Here is a 22466-nt window from a genome sequence, read left to right on the forward strand (position 1 = left end):
GGCAACAGTTTGGGGAAGGCCCTTTCCTGTTTCAGCATGACAATGCCCCCCGTGCACAAAGCAAAGTCCATTGAGAAATAGTTTGTTGAGATCGGTATGGAAGAACTTGAACACCTTTGGCATGAACCCCGTAGAACACCTTTGGGATGAATTGGAACGTCGACTGCGAGCCAGGCCTAATCGCCCAACATCAGTGCCCATCCTCACTAATGCCCCTGTGGCTGAATGGAAGAAAGTCCCCACAGCAATGTTCCAACATCAAGTGGAAAGCCTTCCCAGAAGAGTGGAGGCTTTTATAGCAGGAAAGGGTGAACCAACTCCATATTGTTGCCCATGATTTTGGAATGAGATGTTCGACAAGGAGGTGTCCACACACTTTATAGATACTTTAGGTCATGCAGTGGTAGTCAGAGAGGGAAAGTCAACTTTTCTTTCTACAGACACATAATGGGAAGTGTGTACATCTTCTCCATGGTCCTTGTGGGAGTTGTATTCATGAAAGAGGGAAACACAGAATGAGAATCTATTCATCATCCTGCACCCTAGGAAACTAAGATTCCTCTACGGCAGGGTTCCCCAACTGGCGGGCCATAGGCTGAATCTTGGCAATGTAATTATTTATTTAAAAATATATATTGTTGAACATAAAAGACTAAAAACACCAGGAAATCAGCTTCAATTGATTTTAATTTTGGAAATGTATTCCTAAGTATTCCCACGCATAATAGAGAGACACGTGATCATATACAAATGTAAGCAAGGTTTGAAATGATTATTTTAGTCTATAATATTTCTTTGGGATTCTTGCGGTCAATTTGCAGTCTACAAATTATTTGTAATTACCTTCCGGCCCCCCAACCATCAACTCAAGAATACATTTTTTTTTAAAACAGCCCGTGGCTGATTGTAGTTGATTCCTGCTCTACGGTCTCCATTGAGATGCTATCTGTGAGTGGGTTACCATGGAAACTGTCCAAGCCAGATGCTGCTGGGGCAACAGAGACAGTCTCAACAGTCTGTTCCCCCCAAATCATATCACATTTTATTTGTCACATGCTTTGTAAACAACAGGTGTAAATTAACAGTAAAATGCTTACTTACGGGCCATTCCCAACAATGCAGATAGAAAGAAAATAGAGAAAAAATAGAAAAGTAAAATACATAATAATAAATACACGAGTAACGTTAACTTGGCAAAATACGGGGTACAAGTACAGAGTCAATGTACAGGTGTACTAGGTAATTGAGGTAGATACAGTTGAAGTCGGAAGTTTGCATACACTTAGGTTGGAGTCATTAAAACTCGTTTTTCAACCACTCCACAAATTTTTTGTTAACAAACTATAGTTTTGGCAAGTCGGTTAGGACATCTACTTTGTGCATGACACAAGTAATTTTTCCAACAATTGTTTACAGACAGATTATCATTATTCCAGTGGGTCAGAAGTTTACATATAAGTTGACTGTGCCTTTAAACAGCTTGGAAATTTCCAGAAAATGATGTCATGGCTTTAGAAGCTTCTGATAGGCTAATTGACATCATTTGAGTCAATTGGAGGTGTACCTGTGGATGTATTTCAAGGCCAACCTTCAAGCTCAGTGCCTCTTTGCTTGAAATCATGGGAAAATCCAAATAAATAAGCCAACCGCTCAGAAAAAAAATTGTAGACCTCCACAAGTCTGGTTCATCCTTGGGAGCAATTTCCAAATGCCTGAAGGTACCACATTCATCTGTACAAACAATAGTACGCAAGTATAAACACCATGGGACCACGCAGCCGTCATACCGCTCAGGAAGGAGATGCGTTCTGTCTCCTAGAGATGAACGTACTTTGATGCGAAAAGTGCAAATCAATCCCAGAACAACAGCAAAGGACCTTGTGAAGATGCTGGAGGAAACAGGTACAAAAGTATCTATATCCACAGTAAAACGAGTCCTATATCAACATAACCTGAAAGGCCGCTCAGCAAGGAAGAAGCCACTGCTCCAAAACCACCATAAAAAAGCCAGACTACAGTTTGCAACTCCTCATGGGCACAAAGATCGTACTTTCTGGAGAAATGTGTTCTGGTCTGATGAAACAAAAATAGAACTGTTTGGCCATAATGACCATCGTTATGTTTGGAGGAAAAAGGGGGAGGCTTGCAAGCCGAAGAACACCATTCCAACTGTGAAGCACAGGGGTGCAGCATCATGTTGTGGGGGTGTTTTGCTGCAGGAGGGACTGGTGCACTTCACAAAGTAGATGGCATCATGAGGTAGGACAATTATGTGGATATATTGAAGCAACATCTCAAGACATCAGTCAGGAAGTTAACTTACATCTAGACGTTCCGCTAGCGGAACACCACTCCAATATTCAATGATAAGGCGTGGCGCGAAATACAAACTCCTCAAAAATCCGAAAACTTCAATTTTTCAAACATATGACTATTTTACACCATTTTAAAGACAAGACTCTCCTTTATCTAACCACACTGTCTGATTTCAAAAAGGCTTCACAAGAAAGCAAAACATTAGATTATGTCAGCAGAGTACCCAGCCAGAAATAATCAGACACCCATTTTTCACGCTAGCATATAATGTCACAAAAACCAAAACCACAGCTAAATGCAGCACTAACCTTTGATGATCTTCATCAGATGACACTCCTAGGACATTATGTTATACAATACATGCATGTTTTGTTCAATCAAGTACATATTTATATCAAAAAACAGCTTTTTACATTAGCATGTGACGTTCGGAACTAGCATTCCCACCGAACACTTCCAGTGAATTTACTAAATTACTCACGATAAACGTTCCCAAAAAACATCACAATTATTTTAAGAATTATAGATACAGAACTCCTTTATGCACTCGCTATGTCCGATTTTAAAATAGCTTTTCGGTGAAAGCACATTTTGCAATATTCTGAGTAGATAGCTCGGCCATCACGGGCTAGCTAATTTGACACCCACCAAGTTTGGTACTCACCAAACTCAGATTTAATATAAGAAAAATTGGATTACCTTTGCTGTTCTTCATCAGAATGCACTCCCAGGACTTCTACTTCAACAACAAATGTTGGTTTGGTTCCAAATAATCCATAGTTATATCCAAATAGCGGCGTTTTGTTCGTGCGTTCAAGACACTATCCGAAGGGTAACGAAGGGTGACGCGCGGACGCGTATCGTGACAAAAAACTTCAAAATATTCCATTACCGTACTTCGAAGCATGTCAAACGCTGTTTAAAATCAATTTTTCTCGTAAAATAGCGATAATATTCCGACCGGGAGTCGTTGTTTTCGTTCAAAGACTGAAAAAGTAAAATGGACTCTTCACGTGCACGCCCGTCTCATTGTTCTCAGATCGACCACTTACCAAATGGGCTACTGTTTTTCAGCCATGGACAGCAGAGTCATCATTCAACGTTCTGGCGCCTTCTGAGAGCCTATGGGAGCCTTAGAAAGTGTCACGTTACAGCAGAGACCCTTTGTTTTGGATAGAGATGACAAAGAAGGCCAAGAAATGGTCAGACAGTGTACTTCCTGTACAGAATCTTCTCAGGTTTTGGCCTGCCATTTGAGTTCTGTTATACTCACAGACACCATTCAAACAGTTTTAGAAACTTTAGGGTGTTTTCTATCCAAAGCTACTAATTACATGCATATTCTAGTTTCTGGGCAGGAGTAATAACCAGATTAAATCAGGTACGTTTTTTATCCGGCCGTGAAAATACTGTCCCCTATCCATAACAAGTTAAAGCTTGGTCACAAATGGGTCTTCCAAATAGACAATGACCTCAAGCATACTTCCAAAGTTGTGGCAAAATGGCTTAAGGACAACAAAGTCAAGGTATTGGCGTGGCCATCACAAAGCCCTGACCTCAATCCTAAAGAAAATTTGTGGGCAGAACTGAAAAACTGTGTGCGAGCAAGGAGGCCTACAAACCTGACTCAGTTACACCAGCTCTGTCAGGAGGAATGTGCCAAAATTCACCCAACTTATTGTGGGAAGCTTGTGGAAGGCTACCCGAAACATTTGACCCAAGTTAAACAATTTAAAGCCAATGCACTCAATTAGTATTTGGTAGCAACTTCTGACCTACTGGGAATGTGATGAAAGAAATAAAAGCTGAAATAAATAATTCTCTCTACTATTATATTGACATTTCACATTCTTAAAATAAAAGTGGTGATCCTCACTGACCTAAGACATGGACTTTTTACTAGGATTAAACGTCAGGAATTCTGAAAAACTGAGTTTAAATATATTTGGCTAAGGTGTATGTAAACTTCCGACTTCAACTGTACTTCCTGTTTGAGTTTTTGCGTGTAAGCAGGAATCAGAAGGATACAGTTATGGTCAGATTTGCCAAATGGAGGGCGAGGAAGAGCTTTGTATGCGTTTGTGTGTGGTTGAAAGTTATCTAGAGGTTATTTTGCCTCTAGTCGCACAGGTGACATGCTGTTAAAAATGAGGTAAAACGGATTTCAGTTTTCCTGCATTAAAATCACCAGGCCATCACCAGCACTTCTGCTTCTGGGTGAGCATTTACTTGTTGGCTTATGGCCCTATACAGCTCATTGAGTGCGGTCTTAGTGCCAGCATCAGTTTGTGGTGGTAAATAGACAGCTAAGAAAAATATAGATGAAAACACTTTTGGTAAATAATATGGTCTATAGCTTATTATGAGGTATTCTAACTCAGACGAGCAGACGACTTCCTTAATATTAGAGATGGCGCACCAACTGTTAACAAAGAGACACACACACCTCTCCCCTTGAGCTTACCCGACACTGATGTTCTGTCCTGCCGACGCATAGAAAAACCGGCGGGCACGCTGAGGAAACGACGTCGGTGAGTGCATAAACCGCCTCTACCCTCAGTTCTATTGGCGAACGTACAATCACTGGAGAACAAACTGGACGAGCTCCGTTCGAGATTATCCTATTAAACCGCATTTTTCTTTTTTGAGTCTAGGGGATTAAGGCCTGGTCCGGGGTGAGCAGTATGAAGTGCGCCTCCAACTCGTTGAAGTAGAAATCTTCATCCAAATCAAGGTTAGTGACTGCTGTTCTGATGTCCAGAAGCTCTTTCGGTCATGGTGGAAACATTATGTCCCCCCAAAAAATGTGATTAGCGCAAAACAACACAAAACAGCAGAGTTGTTCAGGAGCCCATAAAATGGCTGCTTTCCATTACAGACCCATTCTAGTTGTTTGGAGGCTCGGGGCTGTGAACCAACCCCCACAGAATTAAATTCAAATGCCAGCCAAACATTTCTCTGGCGGAGATACTGTACATATGGTGGTTATTACGAGACAGCTAGAGCCAATAGGAAGTTGCAACATGCAGAGTGAGTTGCATAAGAGAAGCTGTAAAACAAAGACCATAACTAAACCACATGACTCACACTCCACTATGGAGCATGCAAACCTAAGCGTTACTCTCTACAGTCTTTAAGACTATGAACATTGCCACATAATCCAATACTGTAATATGGTAATACCCTTGTTGGACAATTGCCCCTCCCTCCCTTTCACCCATTCTGCTTTTCCTTCCTCACCTCCCCCCTCTAGTGAACCAGTGAGGTGCCCTTCTCTCAGGATGTCTAAATCCTTGGCACAAGGTGCTGGCTTATTTACTTCACTACCATCACCTCATGGTTGTAATTATCCTGTCCCCAAGATCAGACAAGCCCAGAGAAGGGGCAGCTATTCTGGGCCACAGGGGCGGGCGAGGCCCTGGCTTCACGCTGACTTCCAACGTACATCCATCTTCCACTAGGCCCTGATTACCATCATTCCATCCCAGATTGTAATCATTATGGGAGAGTGAAGACGATGTTGGTTTGACGTTGGTTGGCCCTTATCGTTGCCATGAGGACAAGCCACCCCTTTTTTCTGCACAATTAAAAGGCTTAACCACTGTTCTTAATGACACAGTTAACCCACTGTTCCTAGGCCGTCATTGTAAATAAGAATTTGTTCTTAACTGACTTGCCTAGTTAAATAAAAGGTTAAAAAAATGTTTTTAAACACTTGGCAATACAACTCTCACTTTCTCTCCATTTCACTCCCTCATTCCTTCTCTTCTCTAACTCATTGTCATCCTCAATGTCTCCAGAGTAGGCCTTGGTGTATAGGTGTGTATATTGTATATGTCTGTGTGTGGGAGGGTGTGTATAATGGTGTGTGTGTGTGTGATCCCCCTCAGAGCTCATCTGATGTGATGTGAGTGTGTTCTCTCACAGCTTGTCTCTAGCAATGATACAATCAGTAAATATGAATGCGGAAATGTGTGTGTGTGTGTTTTGCCCGCAAAGCTCCTTTGCGGTCAAGCTGTGACAGGCCGCCTTTCCTAGTATGAGCTAACACCCATGTCGGTGGGTATCTGCACGCTGTCCTACTCTCTCTGTGTCACCTTATTGTCTTACATCAGATCAGATAATGCAGGCAGAATAGACTGTCTCGTATCTCGCAAAGGGTAATGGGATAGACAAAAAGTAGTCTGGCGACAATGGGCTGCCATAACATTCAAAAATATTACCTAGGTGACATCATCTGCTGAACCCCATTTCTGCCTCAAAACTGTTTGAATGAATCTGTTAAAACAATAAAAATGTCAATAATTATGTTTTTTTGGTGAGAAAGTGTCACCCCATTTTACATCTAGCTAAGGATTATTGTGCTTCAAATAGCAGTATTTCTGAAGTTTGACTATGGGCACGGAAGCTAGCATAAACATGTCTAACAGCTGTGCCAGTCACTGAAATCATCTTTATCTGAAATGCTGCTGCTGACCAACTAGCTACCTACTTAGTGCTGCACACACAATGTTGAATCTTCCAACAAAAGCTAGCTAACAAGCTACTGTAGCTAGTAGTGCTAATGCTTACATTATTATTGGTTTTCATGAAGCAGATTATCTTCTGCCACGAGGCATTACAGTAGCCTCCTGAGTCAGCTGCTGTGCTCAGCCGACCCAACGATACGATCGTGGAGAAACATGCTGATCTACGTACTGATTTCTGATAACTGCCAGTGCCTCTTAATTGTGCATGGGCTGCACGTCTACAACTTCAGGGTAATTTAAACAGGCTAAGCAAGCTTTTTATGTCAGTGAAGGAAGAGCTACCTAGCTATCTATGTCAGTGAAGGAAGAGCTACCTAGCTATCCGTGTCAGTGAAGGAAGAGCTACCTAGCTATCCATGTCAGTGAAGGAAGAGCTACCTAGCTATCCATGTCAGTGAAGGAAGAGCTACCTAGCTATCCATGTCAGTGAAGGAAGAGCTACCTAGCTATCCATGTCAGTGAAGGAAGAGCTACCTAGCTATCCATGTCAGTGAAGGAAGAGCTACCTAGCTATCCATGTCAGTGAAGGAAGAGCTACCTAGCTATCTATGTCAGTAAGCTAGCTAGCTACAACTGTTAGCTACACAGCTGATCAAGCCACTGACTGGCGACCAACGTCCCTGCACAGAATTTGTGCAGGAGATAGCCACTGGTTAGTTTGCAATTGTGAGAAAATAAAAACTATTAAATCACATAATTTAGCAAGCTAGTTATTCTGCCTATTTCATGCGAGAGCAGTGATATCAAAAACGTGGAACGATGTTTGCAATTTTTTAATGGTGGATGCTCAATATTTGAATGTCAGTTCAAAGTCTTAGAAGACAGATCAGTTGAGGGACCAGCATTACGGAGGAGTGACGCCATCTGATTTGAGACAATGGTGTCACCTATCAGAGCTAGTGACAGACGATGGTTGTCGTGACGACCTGTCTCATAGCTCTGCCAGTGTGTGATGAGATCACAAAGACTGTTGAAGGCTGTTTTATTGTGAAGACTGTGTGTCCGGTCTGTCTCTGTCCATGTCAGTCTGCCACCCTACATGTCAGACTTGTCTTCTCGGAGTGGTTTTCCCTAGTCCTATATCTAGTTTCAAATTCAACCTCATTCATAGTAAATGTAACATCCGTCACAACATAATTCACAAATTCTAATCATGACAGTTAGACTACAGTGCATGTCCTAATCCCAATCCCACAAGCTCATGATTGGCTATAAAACCAATAGATCACTCTCCCGTTATCTCTCTCTCACACACACCCCTTTTTAAGACTGAATCACAGAGCTTTTACTCCTGGCCTGACCGCTGGCTAATGATTAGCTTGTAGCCTCTCTCTCAGCTGCTAGGTGTATAACAGAGTCAGCTGTGCCCATATGGCTGCCTGTATTCCTGCCTGGCCTAATAAAGCACTCACATGTGACGCATAGTGGAAGCCAATACTAAATGTATCCATTCACTGAGAGTCCTGTTGGCAGATTGCATTACCGTCAGTTCAGAAGAGTCTTTGTGTCGGACTGGGGGGGAGAAATGTGAGAAGAAACATAATTACATATAGGATCATGTGAGCTGTGTATTGGTCATGGTAGGAGGCTGAGGTTGGCCTTTAAGTCAAACTAATTGATTTATTGTGATGATGGATGATGATTTCTTCCCGTGAATCCCTGACCGAATGCCCCCCGCTAGAAATAAGGCCTCATATGGCAGTGAAGTGCCTTGAGGTCATAGAATCAAAACCCATTGTAAATGTTTACAGAGTTACAACTCAAAAGTGTGATGAGGATCTTTTTAAACACAGTGTAAACAGTTTCAAGTGGCCTGTGGCAATCTGCCTCCCAATCTAATTTTTGAATCTTAATTTTAAGATCCTGAATGGAGGACTTTTCATGAGGTTTCCAAAATGGGTTGTCATAAGGTTGACAAAAGAAGAATGGAGGGTTAGAGAGACTGGAAAGAGAACAGAGAAAATGTGCTGGCATGCATGACTGAGTTTGGAAAACACCCCACAGACTAGATTGTAGGCTATTCTTAAGTCTCTCTCTCACTCTGTATGTGGACTGGGCCAACTGAAACTTACTCAACCTGTAGAAATGTGTTGCCAATTGGCAAAGGTTGGATTCCTCTCTCCGTACTGGGTGGGCACTCAGGCGACCAGCCCATGACCTACATTCCGTTGTCAATTATATGCGCTAACCTGATCATCATACCACGGGGGGAACAAAACAGACCAGTCTATACAGGAATTTTAAATCCAATCTGAATGTTCTCCTACGTACTTAGGTAAAAAGTGAAACAAATAAACGTATTGCGATTGTGCGAACATCGTGATTTCACGAGCGCCTGTGATTTCCAAAACTTCCCCTTTTGAAAGTGCGCAGTCACTGCACTCAATCACTTTTCAGTGCATAACATTTAATTCTCAATTTTTTGTAACATAATCTCAAAAATATTGATTAATGAAAATGTGCATCCATGTCCTACCTGCGATATCCCATAGTTGTAACCGCACCAACGTTTTGCTGTCCCAGTTGATCACTTTGAGTGCAAAATCTACCCCAATAGTCGCTCTGTAGTGCTGGGAGAATAGCTGGTGGACATATCGTTTGATGATGCTGGTTTTCCCCACACCTAACTCCCCGATGACTAGGACTTTGAACAAGTATTCCTTACACTCCGATACCGAGCCGCCTGCCATGGTGTAAAACTCTGAGTGACAGTGACAACTTTCTCAAACTCAACAACTTCCTTTTTTTCTCACTAGATGAGGAAAATATGAAACTGTCCTCTCTGTTTCTGTGTTGTTTGGAAATATGGTAACTACAATAGAAAGTGCTCTACTTCCCTCCTCCTAGTTGCTCAAAACCACCTGATAAGTCATAGGACCCGGAAATGTTTATTTTCGGTTCAACTTTTTTTTCTCTACTCCAGTGTTTACGTGGTAACCAGGGTGAGTCTGACAGAGAGACGCACTTGCACTTTATTTTTATTTTGAGCGGCTCTGCTCATGCTGATTCCTCAAACGCACGAATTGCTCCTAATATATGATGTTTCCTATTCAAGCACATTTGACCTGTAATCAAAACGTCCAAACAAATGGTAGGGACCTATTTGGACCAAATGCATTATAAAGTTTATCGGGACTGCCATTTAACTGGTGAAAAAATGCACCGATTAACCCAAATTAAAGCATAATGAAATCATGCAATCAACAGTCATCTTACTATAAAATAGTTTTATTTTACAGCATTGTTCACCTTACCAAAAACATGTAGGACTATCTCATTCAAGCTGAGACTGTGTAAAACGTAATCTTTCTGTTACTTTACATTTAAGAAATGTTAAAATCTTTAATCAACTTACACTAATAGACTAAATATAACATTTTGTAATAGCAATTACAATACTATAGTACTATACATACTTTATATTCATGTTTATATACTTTGGATTTTCATTCTTACAGATAAAGTACTAATAAACTTATGATCAAGTAAACCAACTGCAATTTTATAGTACAAGATCTAAGCGAGATTGAAGCGTGTATAATCTTACCACAAGAAGCAACTAACTACCCATTGGTAAGCTTTACATCTTAATATTTTCAAGTGGATACAGTTGACTTGTAAAGTTTATCTGAAAAGTTACCCAAAATCAATGTCAACACACAGCTCTTCCACAAGCATCTGTAAGACAACTTTTAAAATGTATAAATAGTTTAACATTCTAAATATATAAACATTTACTGATATTACAAACATACCATCCGTGTGAAAAAAACGAGAGATGGCTCAACAGTATTACAAACTTTGAAAACATACACAAGTAGATTCCCATTACAATGACACAGCGACCTCAGAAAAAAATATATATCATCACACACACAGTATAGGGTGTCCAATCAGAAACGCATCTTTTGACCAATGGGTAAAATATGTTAATTGTGTAAATAATCCTCAAAGAAAACCAATGGTCCAAACCTCATATCTCTATCATAATCCGTTCAAATGTTATTGGAATATTTACCCTTATAGGATGGCCAGAATTAGGATGACTAAATCAATGGAGGCTAGAGAAAAAAGTGGTACAAAAATCAAGAAATGTACATTGTGTCAGAGAGGCTGGATTATGTGCTAGAATTAAGGCTATGGTTAACTGACAGGTTCACTTTCCTGTTGAACTCGTCATTTTTCTTCTCCAATCCGCAGGGTCTTTAAAAAATATAGAGGTAAGATGGATATCGATTTTGAGACATGTTATGTAGTATTTTCATATTTTAGTATACGCCTTTCATATTATTTCAAAATTCCTGTAATTTTTAAAAATGTGTCACCAAAACATGCTTATCTCTGTGAAATGTCAATGAAGCACAGAGCGTATACCAAGCTTTTTATTTTCAAAGCCCTTTACGTTTAATTCAGCTCGTCATGCATATTTTGCTTTTTGCGACCTGCGGAAACAACTTTGAAGACGACCTCCACAAAATGTTAAATCCTCAAAAGTTGTTAGGAGAAACTTGCAACGCTACTGTATGTCAACGGAGCTCTGTGCTTATTATCGAATGTATTAGGTTAAGAAATCCGGCTTTTTGGTAATAATGTTAATGATATGTTAGAGACAGACCCCACTGAATTATTCAGAACATGAAGAATAATATTTGTCTTGGTAAAATGTATTTTATAACATAAGGAAGTTACATTTCCTTACCAAAACACGTTTTCAAACACTCTGGGCAATGTGGGTGGACACCCTACACAGTATGGAAAACAGAACCACATCTTCAAAGCGTTCTCTGTGAACCAAACATGTCTCAGGATTTCATAGAATATGTTTAAACTTATATCATAACATTACTGTTGCCTACAATCAAACCCACCATATAATGTAGAATACTGTACACAATCTCAGAATCTCCTGAAGATGCCTTATCACCAGTCTCTGCAAAGTGCCATCAAAGAGCTATACAGTAAACATTAATGCAGAGAACTGGAAAACTACTTTCATTGGTACAATAACAAAACATGTTGCAAAGTATCTCACAGCGCAAATACCCAATCTCCAATTAAAGTATACTATGTTACAGTACCTTGGGGCCCTGTATGCAATGTCAGAGACACATAATACTGCATGAAAACATCAGTCTTATATAATATACTGTAGCATATCCTGCGGTTCATAAAGAAAGTTTATTACCTATCAGAGAGCAAATGTTTTAGCTGCAATGAGGTCAGTAGTAAAAGTACTGGTAAGCTGAGGTGAATGCTTCTTATTGACGACTAAGTCTATGAAAAAAGGCAAAGAGTCTTGAAACAGCTGCGTCTGCTACACATAATATTATGAGCTGCACAGGTACAGTATTGGACCAAACAGGCAGTGCATTCTGTGATCTGTAGTCTTTAGCCGGCTTTGTCCCTGTATCTCACTGAAATCATAGAAGTCCCAAGCACCTTATACACAGTAATAGGGCTTCCCTCCATTTGTTTCATAGGATATGTTAAATGCACAACAATTGCAAAACCAAACCATATAGCTACAGCCATCATTGTGATTGCCAATCCATTTGGCTCAAGAGCCAGGTAGTTTGGGCACTGTTTCCAGTCTCAAAGTTTGCTGAAAGGCTGGTGGGGACTCACAGCCCTTCAGAAACATGATTGCTACTGGACTATTTCATTTATTTATTTTTTTCTCTCACTAAGACTCCCCCTTGATGTAAAAAGTATCGTATAATCCAAGCAAGCGAATGACAGAGCAAATGGAGAAATGTATAAATAAATAAATAATACAATTGTTGATGTTACCTCTTAGTAACATGGTGTGTCTGTGTGTCTGTGTGTGTGTGTGTGTGTGTGTGTGTCAGTGCCTGGTAGCTCTCACAGTGTCGAGGAGCTCTGTCTGAAGTCCTGGAGGATGACGGAGGAGTAAGCGGAGCTCGGGGGGCTGCAAAAGACCGACTCAGAGACAGGGGAGCCGGGAACCGACCCGGCAGAACACACTGAGTCCCTGAAGGGGGAGGGGGGAGTCAAAGCCAAGGAGTCTTCCAGAGTCAGCTTACTCTGAGCCAGCTCCTCCTTCTCATCGTCCTCTTCCTCCTCCTCTGTGTAGCTGTGTAGGAGGTCCAGTGCTTCCCCCTCAGCCCCCTCCAGGGAGGAGATGTGGTCCTCCTCTCCAAAAGAAGCCCCCCCTTGCAGGGGATGGGAAAGCTGAGAGAAGGTGAAACTTTGGGGTTGGTTGGTGGAGCTGGCCTGAATGCCGGAGGCACCCATTGTGTCATTAAATCCAGGGACATTGGAGCTGTGCGTGTCCACCATCGCCCCCTGCAAATGCTCTGTGGTACAGTCCGTTAAGTGAGAATAAGAGGGTGGCTCCTCCGTGTCCTGCCCGTGGAGCATTCCAGAGTGAGAGCGGGGGGGAGTCCAGAGAGGGCGTGCTTCCCCCCCCTCATCCTCCTCCTCCGCCAGGTTGTACAGAGCCTTGGTGCCGGGGTGGGGGAGGTGGGGGTTTGTGCCAGGGCCATGGTGGTGGTTGTGGGGGTCGCAGCTGTGGGGGTCGACGGTGGCGTTAGTTAGTGGCCTGATGACCGCCGTCTGATTCGAGCCGGCTTCCTGTTTCCTCACATGCACAGACAGTCTGTGCCACACATTCCCCCCCCTCTGAGGGTGTCTTGCACCTGGTTCAGACCATGACACAGACTTGCCATTAGAACTATGAACGAGATAAAGACTGCAGTTACTAACTGAGACAACCCGGGGGAAGGGTTAGACAACAACAACAACAACAACGTAGCACAATAGAACATAACAGCAGCATTTCAACATTTCTCTATGCATGTTAAAATACTTTAAAGACTTTTTAACGACATTAAGAGGCAACAATACTGTGGGTCATTCATTGATTCTAAGAGCCAATGCTTTTAATAATCATTCTGCGCACTTAACTAAATACTTAGTGATTCATCATTTCATAATGTTCTGTTCGAACAGAATTATGAACCCTAGATGGCTGAATTCAAAGTATTTTGAGCCATCCACCAAATGTAGACATGTCTATCTCCAGTAAGTTCCTTTCAAGCTGAGATGGGCAACATGCACTTGCAAAATGTGGTGCCTGTACTGTCTGACACAAAGTAATGACACAAGGTTTTAGTGGTGTGCATAGCTGGCTAGGTTAGATTTGTCTCTCTTATGTGATTAGTGAGGGAGACAGAGAGGAAGACAGAGAGGCATTCATGCTTTGACACTGGGATAAATGTGAGGGCAATTCAGGAAAAACCAAAAGTGCCTAAACCAGGGGTGTGCACATCTTCTACCCTTGAAGGCTGCAGTGTCTACTGGCTGTCATTCATACCTTGTAATCACCAACCAGTCTGGAGCTATAAAGAAAGATTAGTAGACCCTCCTACTAACCACTGAGCCCTTATTTTCCGAAGACACTGCAGCCCTCAAGAATAGGAGTTTGCCAAGCCCTTTTTCTAAACATTAGCCTGTCAGAGTCAACCGCTGTCCGTTGAAAGAGTTTGAGAGGAGCATATTAGAGCAATGGTGAGAGACAACACTCAAAGACAACATTCTCTCATCTTCCGTCTCAATCCTTACTGTCAGTGTCTTTGTGGAAAGTCTATTAGGAATCCACTTTAAATCTATACAATCTATTCTTTAATCATCATACATAAAGTATACGCTCCCATTATTTAGTGCTAATCTTGCAATCGGACTAGCTTTGAAGATACGCCCAGTTCTGAGTTAAATCAACATATATTACCTCAGGATTACATCTGTGAATCACATTTTGCTTTTAATTGGCTAATCTACCAAAAAAATGTATAGTCAAACACACATTATATGTCATCATATTTGGGCAGAAAACTGTGGAATGAAAGAGTAGGGTCTACAAAAAATTGTTAATTGTAGTCACAAGACAACTTTTGGATCCAAATAAATGTGCAGGCCCTATTCTATCCTTCTATATGCCCTCCTCTTTAGGCCCTGCGTTCTGAACATCACTGAAGGTTACTCACTTGGTGCTTCCGTTTTTGTTCTTCTTCCTACGGAACATGTTGAGAATGCTCTTGCTCTGCTGAGCCGCCTGGCCGTCTCCCACATGCATCCTGACTACATCGGACGTGGTGAAGGCGCTCCTCACGTTCCTCTCTGGCTTGGCGATGATGATATACATCTTGGGCGAAAACATGCACCCCAGCGCCACGGTGACGCTCAGGCTCACGGAGAAGGACGTGGTGATGATCTTGTAGTTGGAGCCGAAGTAGATGGGAACAAAGGCCAACCAGATGATACAAGTGGTGTACATGGTGAAGGCGATGTACTTGGCCTCATTGAAGTTGGCCGGGACGTTGCGCGTCTTGAAAGCGTAGTAGGTACAGCTCATGATGAGCAGGCCGTTGTAGCCCAGCGGGGCCACCATGCCCACCGTGCTGGTGTTGCAGATGAGGTAGACCTCACGGATGCTGGGGTAGTACTTGACGGGCAAGGGAGGCTCCAGGATGATCAGGGTTATCTCCAGGATGAGTTGCAGGCTGATGAGGAAGAAGGAGATGAATACCTGGGCCCAGGCCGACATGAAGCGGGGCTTCTTGGTGCAGATCTTCTTCTTGCTGCCGGCCAGGATGCGGGCGATGCGGTTGGTTTTGGTGACCAGAGCAGAGTAGCACATTGCGGCCGAGAGGCCAACTAGGAGGCGTTGCAGGTAGCAGGATGCCACAGTGGGATAGGCGATCAGGGTGAATGGGCAGATGTAGCCCAGTAAGACGCCCACCAGGATGATGTAGCACAGCTCACGACTGGACGACTTGACCACGGGCGTGTCGCGGTACACCACAAAGATTAAGATGACCCAGAGGGTGACCAGGATGCCCACACAGGACAAACACACTGCCACGATGGACTCCACATCTGACCAGTCTAGGTAATTCAGAGGCAGGGGCACACAACCTGCAGAGGACAGAGGAAAGGAGAGATGCTGTTGTCTATCTAATCATTGAAGCGTGTAAATTGTGTAAAATAAATAGAAAGCTCTGTAAATAGAAAAGAGGGGAACATGGGTAGACTGAAGAATTACTGAAGAACACACACATATGCTCCAAATCTGTCAGATTTTCCTCTCATGCTTATGCTGCAGCGTAAATTGTGTGTGCCTGTGCGTGTGTGTGTGTATGTGTGTCTCTGGGTGTGTGGCTGTCCATCATGCATCATTGGTGGTGATTTGTCATCTGACTCACACTGAAAGTCGCAAGGGCGGAAAGTGACGTCCCCAGATTCAGCTTAAAACCCCTGTATTACACAGCGCTCCTAGCTAATAGTATTACAGCGCCACCACAGGCTAGGCCTGGCTACGTCTATGCCACCACAACCAGCATAATTTAGTCCTCAAACCCAAATCACAAGAACTTTAACATTTCTGGCCTCCAAGCTTAGTTAATCAGGCTCACACACCGCCAATGGAAAAGGGAGGCAAATATGAAATGCACTTATCATCATCATCATCTCTCTCAAAAATCTTCAAATCCCATATTTCACTTCCCTACACAATCCTGTCAGAGCTTTAAGAAGACCTTTGAATAATTCCAACATTACTTATAAAAGACTCCCTCCCTCCTCAAGTTCACAACATCTTCCCTCCTCTAAACGTTGGTTTCCCCAGTAACCAAGAATGACAGAGCTATGGGAACCAAAACAACGAGTCATAAAAATATCCACCTTTCCACTTTTCCATTCGGATGTGGGAAGGATATTCCCTATTAGTATTCCCCAGACATGCTTAGGAACTCACAGGAAAGGGAGCAATTTCATCTCAGACGACAAACTGTTGGAAATCTACCCGTGTCCTCTAAAATAGCTAATGGGATTTTTCACCTAGCAGCTGTGAGAGAAGAGAGCTCCCCTCAGCTCGAATCGCTGACAAAACAACTCCTGGGTCAGGGAGAAGGCACCGAGGAGGAAGGGGGAAGACAGTGGAGAGAGAGAGAGCTGAGAAGAGAAGGCAAGAGGGAGGGGAAGATGAGACAGACAGACTGATAGACAGCAGGTAAGAGAGCGGGAGGTGAGATGAAAGGAGTTGGGGAAGGCAGAGCACATGACGGAGAGAGTAATGTCTTTAGGTGATAAGAGTATAGAAATCAGATATTAAAATATTTTTTTTAATTCTGTCATCCCTTCTCGAAACTTACTAACCTAAATTGGTAAAAAGCTATTGTTCTCAGAACCTCCGTTGTCTATTACATATGTTATATCCTTCATCAGAAACCAACGCTCCTTGGGCAGTTCTATCTCTCGATGCAGAAAAAGCTTTTGATAGACTAGAATGTTCATATCTTTGGTTGGTTTTGGAACCTATGGGACTTGGCTCCAATTTCAATAATATGATTAAAATAATATATGCCAATCCCTCAGCCATAGTAATAACGGGCAATACCTGCTCTGTTCCGTTCAGAACAACTAGAAGTAGCAGGCAAGGTGATACCATCTCACCTCTGCTATTTTTATTGTTTATGGAGCCCCTGGCCCAGGCAATTTGACAATCAAAATAAATTACACCAATATCTCTAAATTCTACAGATCACGTCATCTCATTATACGCTGACAATATCTTACTTTATCTAGACCTTAGATAAAACCATTGTTAGAAACTTTAACAGAATGCTCAAATCAATTCAATCCAACCTCAGCAGATGGGATAACATCCCAGTTGCTTTAACCAGCAGAATATCGATTGTCAAAATGAATATATTGCCACGGCTGAATTTCTGTAGTTCAATGTTTCCCTTGTCTCCCCCTTCTGGCTATTGGGATAAAATCCATAGTTAGGTTTAAAAATGTATATATCAAAGTAAGTGATCCCGGATAAAATTATCAAACTTACAAAGAGGGAAAGACATAGCCAAAATCCGTACCAACATTTTCAATCTGTTTCCAGGCATTTAATCCCATCCTGAATTGTTTAGACATGATTCTTCCACCCCCTGGCTGAGTATAGCAAGAAGTATGGTGTCTCCTATTGCCCTGGAAGCAGTGGTCTTCACTGATATATCCCTTAAACAATGTAAACTACGGATTGGTTCTATTATTGCTTACACAATCTCTATTTGGTGGAAAATTTAAAAACAATGTAACTGGGAATCAAAATGGCATGCCCACACTCCAATAATTCACAATAATGTCTTGTGATCTGCAGGGCAGCCTTTAGCATCACCCCAATGGTCTAAATGTGGAATCCGTATCCTGATATCATGGACAGTAAACCCAACTACTAAACCATCCAATGATGTTAGTTTTTATATAAATTATATGTGCTCTCTATAATATATAAACAACTTTTGGAAATCTCATTCTGAGCTAGCCATTAAAAAAGTAACTGGAATAGAATATGGAAAAATACAGTGAGCTCTAAAAGTATTGGAACAGTGACAATTATGTTGTTGTTTGGCTCTGCACTCCAGCACTTTTGTTACAATACTATGACTGTGAGGTTAAAGTGCAGACTGTCAGCTTTAATTTGAGTGTATTTTCATCCATATCAGGTGAATTGTTTAGAGATTACAGCACTTTTTGTACATGTTCCCCCCATTTCAGGGGACCAAACGTGTTGGGACAAATTCATTTGTGTGTACTAAAGTAGTAAAAACGTAAGTATTTGGTCCCGTATTCATAGCATACAATGACTACATCAAGCTTATGACTCTACAAATTTGTTGAATGCATGTGCTGTTTGTTTTGGTTGTGTTTCAGATTATTTTGTACCCAAAAGAAATGAATGGTAAATAATGTATTTTGTCAAGAATAGAATGTCACTTATTTTTTTTTTTTATATACTAAATGTATTGTTGCTTTTTGGCTCTGTGGTATGATCATTGGTATTTGTGTACTTTTTAAAACTTCTTATTTTTGAGTGGCATTCCACGAGTGGGTGCAAGCTATGAAATTATATGAATTTGTGTATTGTCTGTAGCCCCCCCCCCCCCCAACAAGAGAATTACTAAATAAAAAAATATTTGATCACAAAATAAATCAGTATATTAGCAAGGAATGGGGAAGAATAGACAGAAATTGGCAGTGCCTTCACAGGGAGAACAAAGCAGAGTGCAGGCTGCAGGGAGTTGGGGACTGGGTTTAAGCAGAAACCTGGGATATATTGTCAGTATGTGGTGGTGGATTGGGAGACTAGGGAGGTGGGTGTTAGAGGAGATGACGGCGGGCCAAGGCTGGGGGAGGTATAGATAGAGGGGATAGTGGCTGGGACTGACATACAGGTTAGAGAAGATGTTAGGGTTAGAGGGGGTAGGACCTGGAGGAGCTACAGCCAGGTAGATCCATGTAGTCAGTCATCATGGCTCATAAATACATAGTTCCCAGTTAGTTAATTACCTTCCAGATCGTCATCGGGCCACCAGCCCAGGTCACAGGCTTGACAGGTGAACTCATCCCGGACAATCTCATTGTCCTTACAGGTAGTGCAGATCCAGCAGCAGCTCACCTCACCTTTCCTGATCACCTGATCACACAGAGGTCAGAGGCTATCAGTCAAAACAATAACAATACCCAAACCATAACAAATCACAACCCCCACACCACTAACCCCAATCAGATATAAAGATGGGTATTAGTGTCTAATATGGCTTTGATGGGGCAAGTTTAGGCCCTTTGCGCCACTAGTAGCTAAAATGAATAAGTCAAGTGCATAATTATAATTTTTTTTTTTAACCTTTACCCTTAACTAGGCAAGTCAGTTAAGAACAAATTCTTATTTACAATGATGGCCTACCCCAGCCAAACCCTAACCCAGATGACACTGGGCCAATTGTGTGCTGCCCTATGGGACTCTCAATCACAGCAGGGTTGTGATACAGCCTGGAATCGAACCAGGGTCTGTAGTTACATTTACATTTTAGTCATTTAGCAGATGCTCTTATCCAGAGCGGCTGAATGCATACATTGCATACCATTTCATGCATTTTTTTGTACTGGCACCCCGTGGGAATCGAACCCACAACCCTGGCGTTGCACACACCATGCTCTACCAACTGAGCCACAAGTTATGCCTCTAGCACTGAGATGCAGTGCCTTAGACTGCTGCACCACTCGGGAGCCCATTTTATAAGAACCTATATGGTGTAACAGTTTTTCCTTAGCGGTACACAAATTATATTCCAAAAGACAAGCTCAGCTGCATTTACTTTGTCCTGTTCCCAGAGTGTATGTTACCAGAGCAGTGATATGTACAACAGGGTGATGCACAGCACAGGGCTGTAAACAACGCTGTAGCAGGCCCAACTAAAGCAGACAGGAGAGTGTGCATGCTCCCTATGGTAGGCTTATGGCCAGGCTGAATAATACTGGCCCAGGTTGAAGAGACTCAAGGTGTTTCTACACCTGCATTGCTTGCTGTTTGGGGTTTTAGGCTGGGTTTCTGTACAGCACTTTGAGATATCAGCTGATGTAAGAAGGGCTTTATAAATACATTTGGTTTGATTTGACTTGATTTGTGTTTCCTGAAGATAATATAGGCTCCACTGCATTTTGTTAATACACATTGAAATTATACCTTTTCAACCAGGAATGGAATCTGCTCATCAATTCCTAAGCTATGGATCAATTTACAGAGCAAACTTAGTTCAAATAAGATTAAACAAAAGCATTAAAGCAGAAAAATAGGCAAAGTAGTTGTGCACTAAACTGAGTTCTGGGTATTCCTGACGGACTTTTTCAGGACCTATCTGATAGAATAATTTGAATGTTTAAGATAATGACTAAAGTATTCCACCCTGAAACCATATACTTGTATGAAATGTTTTAGAGTCATAATTCAATAATGTGTGTGACAAGGCCATTGTGTTACTATTTCGCAAGGCTTGCAGAAGATGATGAAACATGTTGCAGAAGGGTGATAAACAATGTATGTGAACTTTGGAAAAATACAGCCCACATAAAGAGAGGTGGAGTTTCTACTGATGTGAGTTCATTTGTGTGTGTGTGTGCTATAAAAAGATTGTGTTCTCATTTTGAAGACAGAGCGCTCTCTGAATAAAATATTGATCTATTGCAGAATCTGAGACTTTGTCTAATTCTTTATTAACCGGAGATTTACGACCTCTGGGAAATAGACAAAGCTTGAGTGATAGTTGAGTTCAACCATTGAGATAGCAAAATTCTCGTGACACTATCCCAATCCAGCCTGGCCCAGCATGGTTTTTCAGTGTCTGTACCTTGATTTGTCCCCTGGAGCAGGGGTCGCTGCAGACGGAGCGGACCATGTCACTGTTGTTCATCCACAGCTTCCAGTCATCGATGTTCAGAATGCCCTCGTGCCACGAGCCCACCTGCTGGTAGTCATAGCTACCGTCTCCCACACTTTGCAGGTTCATGATGTCATACCTGAGAGGGGGAGAGGAGAGGGTGAATGGGTGAGAGAGAGAGAGAGAGAGAGAGAGAGAGAGAGAGAGAGAGAGAGAGAGAGAGAGAGAGAGAGAGAGAGAGAGAGAGAGAGAGAGAGAGAGAGAGAGAGAGAGAGAGAGAGAGAGAGAGAGAGAGAGAGAGAGAGAGAGAGAGAGAGAGAGAGAGAGAGAGAGAGAGAGAGAGAGAGAGAGAGAGAGAGAGAGAGAGAGAGACAGAGCAAGGACAAAATGGAGAAAGAGAGAAAGGGAGAAATTAAGAGTGAATTAGTGGCAGGTGATTTAATGATAACCCCTAAATACCCCTTTATTCAAAATCACTAACAGTTTACAGACTATATAGTTGGAAGTTTTGCCAAGCAATTTCAGGTAAAGCCACTCAGAGGGGTACAGAACATCACCTTTGGGCTTAGAACCCAGATCTATTTTGATTATGAGGCCATGCCTAAGTACTAGCTCTGACCTCTGGCTGAAAAACAGATGACTGGGGGTGTTTTTCACCTGTCTTTCAGGGACTGTCTATAGCTGACTGGCAACAAGATCTCATATTCTCCCTTCGAAATTCAACATATTATTTTCGAGGCATTAATTCCACGTGGTTAAAGGGTTAAATCCGTGTGGTTACAGGGTTAAAATAAAAACAATTCAAAGGTTAACAGTTCATGCATTCATTCTGAGTGGTTAAGGTGTGTGTGTGTGTGTGTGTCCATGCATATGTTTTCATAGTTATTTCACACAAAATCTGCTCGCCAACAATTCTCCATAGCAACCCCCATCCCCCTCTTCCTCCTCCTCCTTCTCCTTCTCCACCTCCCCTGCATCCTTCTCCTCCTCCTCTCCTCCTACTCCATCCATCTCCCTCACCTGCCAGGAGTGTCCCCATTCTCGTCGAAATACACATCCTCCCCTGATACCCCTCTGAAGGTGGTCTTGAGCAGGTAATCCAGCAGCTTACTGCCATCGATGGGGTCCATGGCCTCACACAGGCCTGGCTGGCTAGGGCACAGCTCACTGTGCATGTCATGGAGACCGTGGGCCATGGCATAGATGGCATTAATGACGAAGCCCATCTTACTGTCCTGGACGTAGTTCTCATGAAGACTCTCGTTGCCTAGGGATTGGTGAGAAATTTACAGAATGTCAAAATGGGGGATTGGTTGATGTTTTTCTAAGGAGGCAAACATTTTGTTTGTTTGTGCTGGATTTACAGTGTCGTATCAATGTGAACATT

At 42.2% G+C, this 22466-nt stretch overlaps 2 protein-coding genes across 5 annotated transcripts in view; both read right to left on the reverse strand.

Moving 5' to 3' along the window:
* The window catches only part of LOC115179463 (ras-related protein Rab-32), a 50647-nt gene extending 40920 nt beyond the window's left edge, over positions 1–9727 (reverse strand). The window contains exon 1 of the mRNA XM_029741042.1: positions 9322–9727. Within this exon, the coding sequence (XP_029596902.1) occupies positions 9322–9535 (214 nt within the window). The 5' untranslated portion in view covers positions 9536–9727. The remainder of the gene's footprint in view (positions 1–9321) is intronic.
* Positions 9728–10057: 330 nt separating this feature from the next.
* LOC115179270 (metabotropic glutamate receptor 1) overlaps positions 10058–22466 on the reverse strand; it is a 44245-nt gene continuing 31836 nt past the window's right edge. For 3 of the 4 annotated variants that reach the window (XM_029740851.1, XM_029740687.1, XM_029740770.1), the window contains 5 exons: positions 22100–22346; positions 21050–21218; positions 19212–19338; positions 14852–15782; positions 10058–13539 (listed from right to left, as the gene is read on the reverse strand). In XM_029740851.1, the coding sequence (XP_029596711.1) occupies positions 12708–13539; positions 14852–15782; positions 19212–19338; positions 21050–21218; positions 22100–22346 (2306 nt within the window). In that variant the 3' untranslated portion in view covers positions 10058–12707. The remainder of the gene's footprint in view (positions 13540–14851; positions 15783–19211; positions 19339–21049; positions 21219–22099; positions 22347–22466) is intronic. The other variant, XM_029740929.1, reaches the window with a different exon arrangement.

Source organism: Salmo trutta, chromosome 1 (assembly GCF_901001165.1).
Source record: "Salmo trutta chromosome 1, fSalTru1.1, whole genome shotgun sequence".
NCBI classification, from domain to species: domain Eukaryota; kingdom Metazoa; phylum Chordata; class Actinopteri; order Salmoniformes; family Salmonidae; genus Salmo; species Salmo trutta.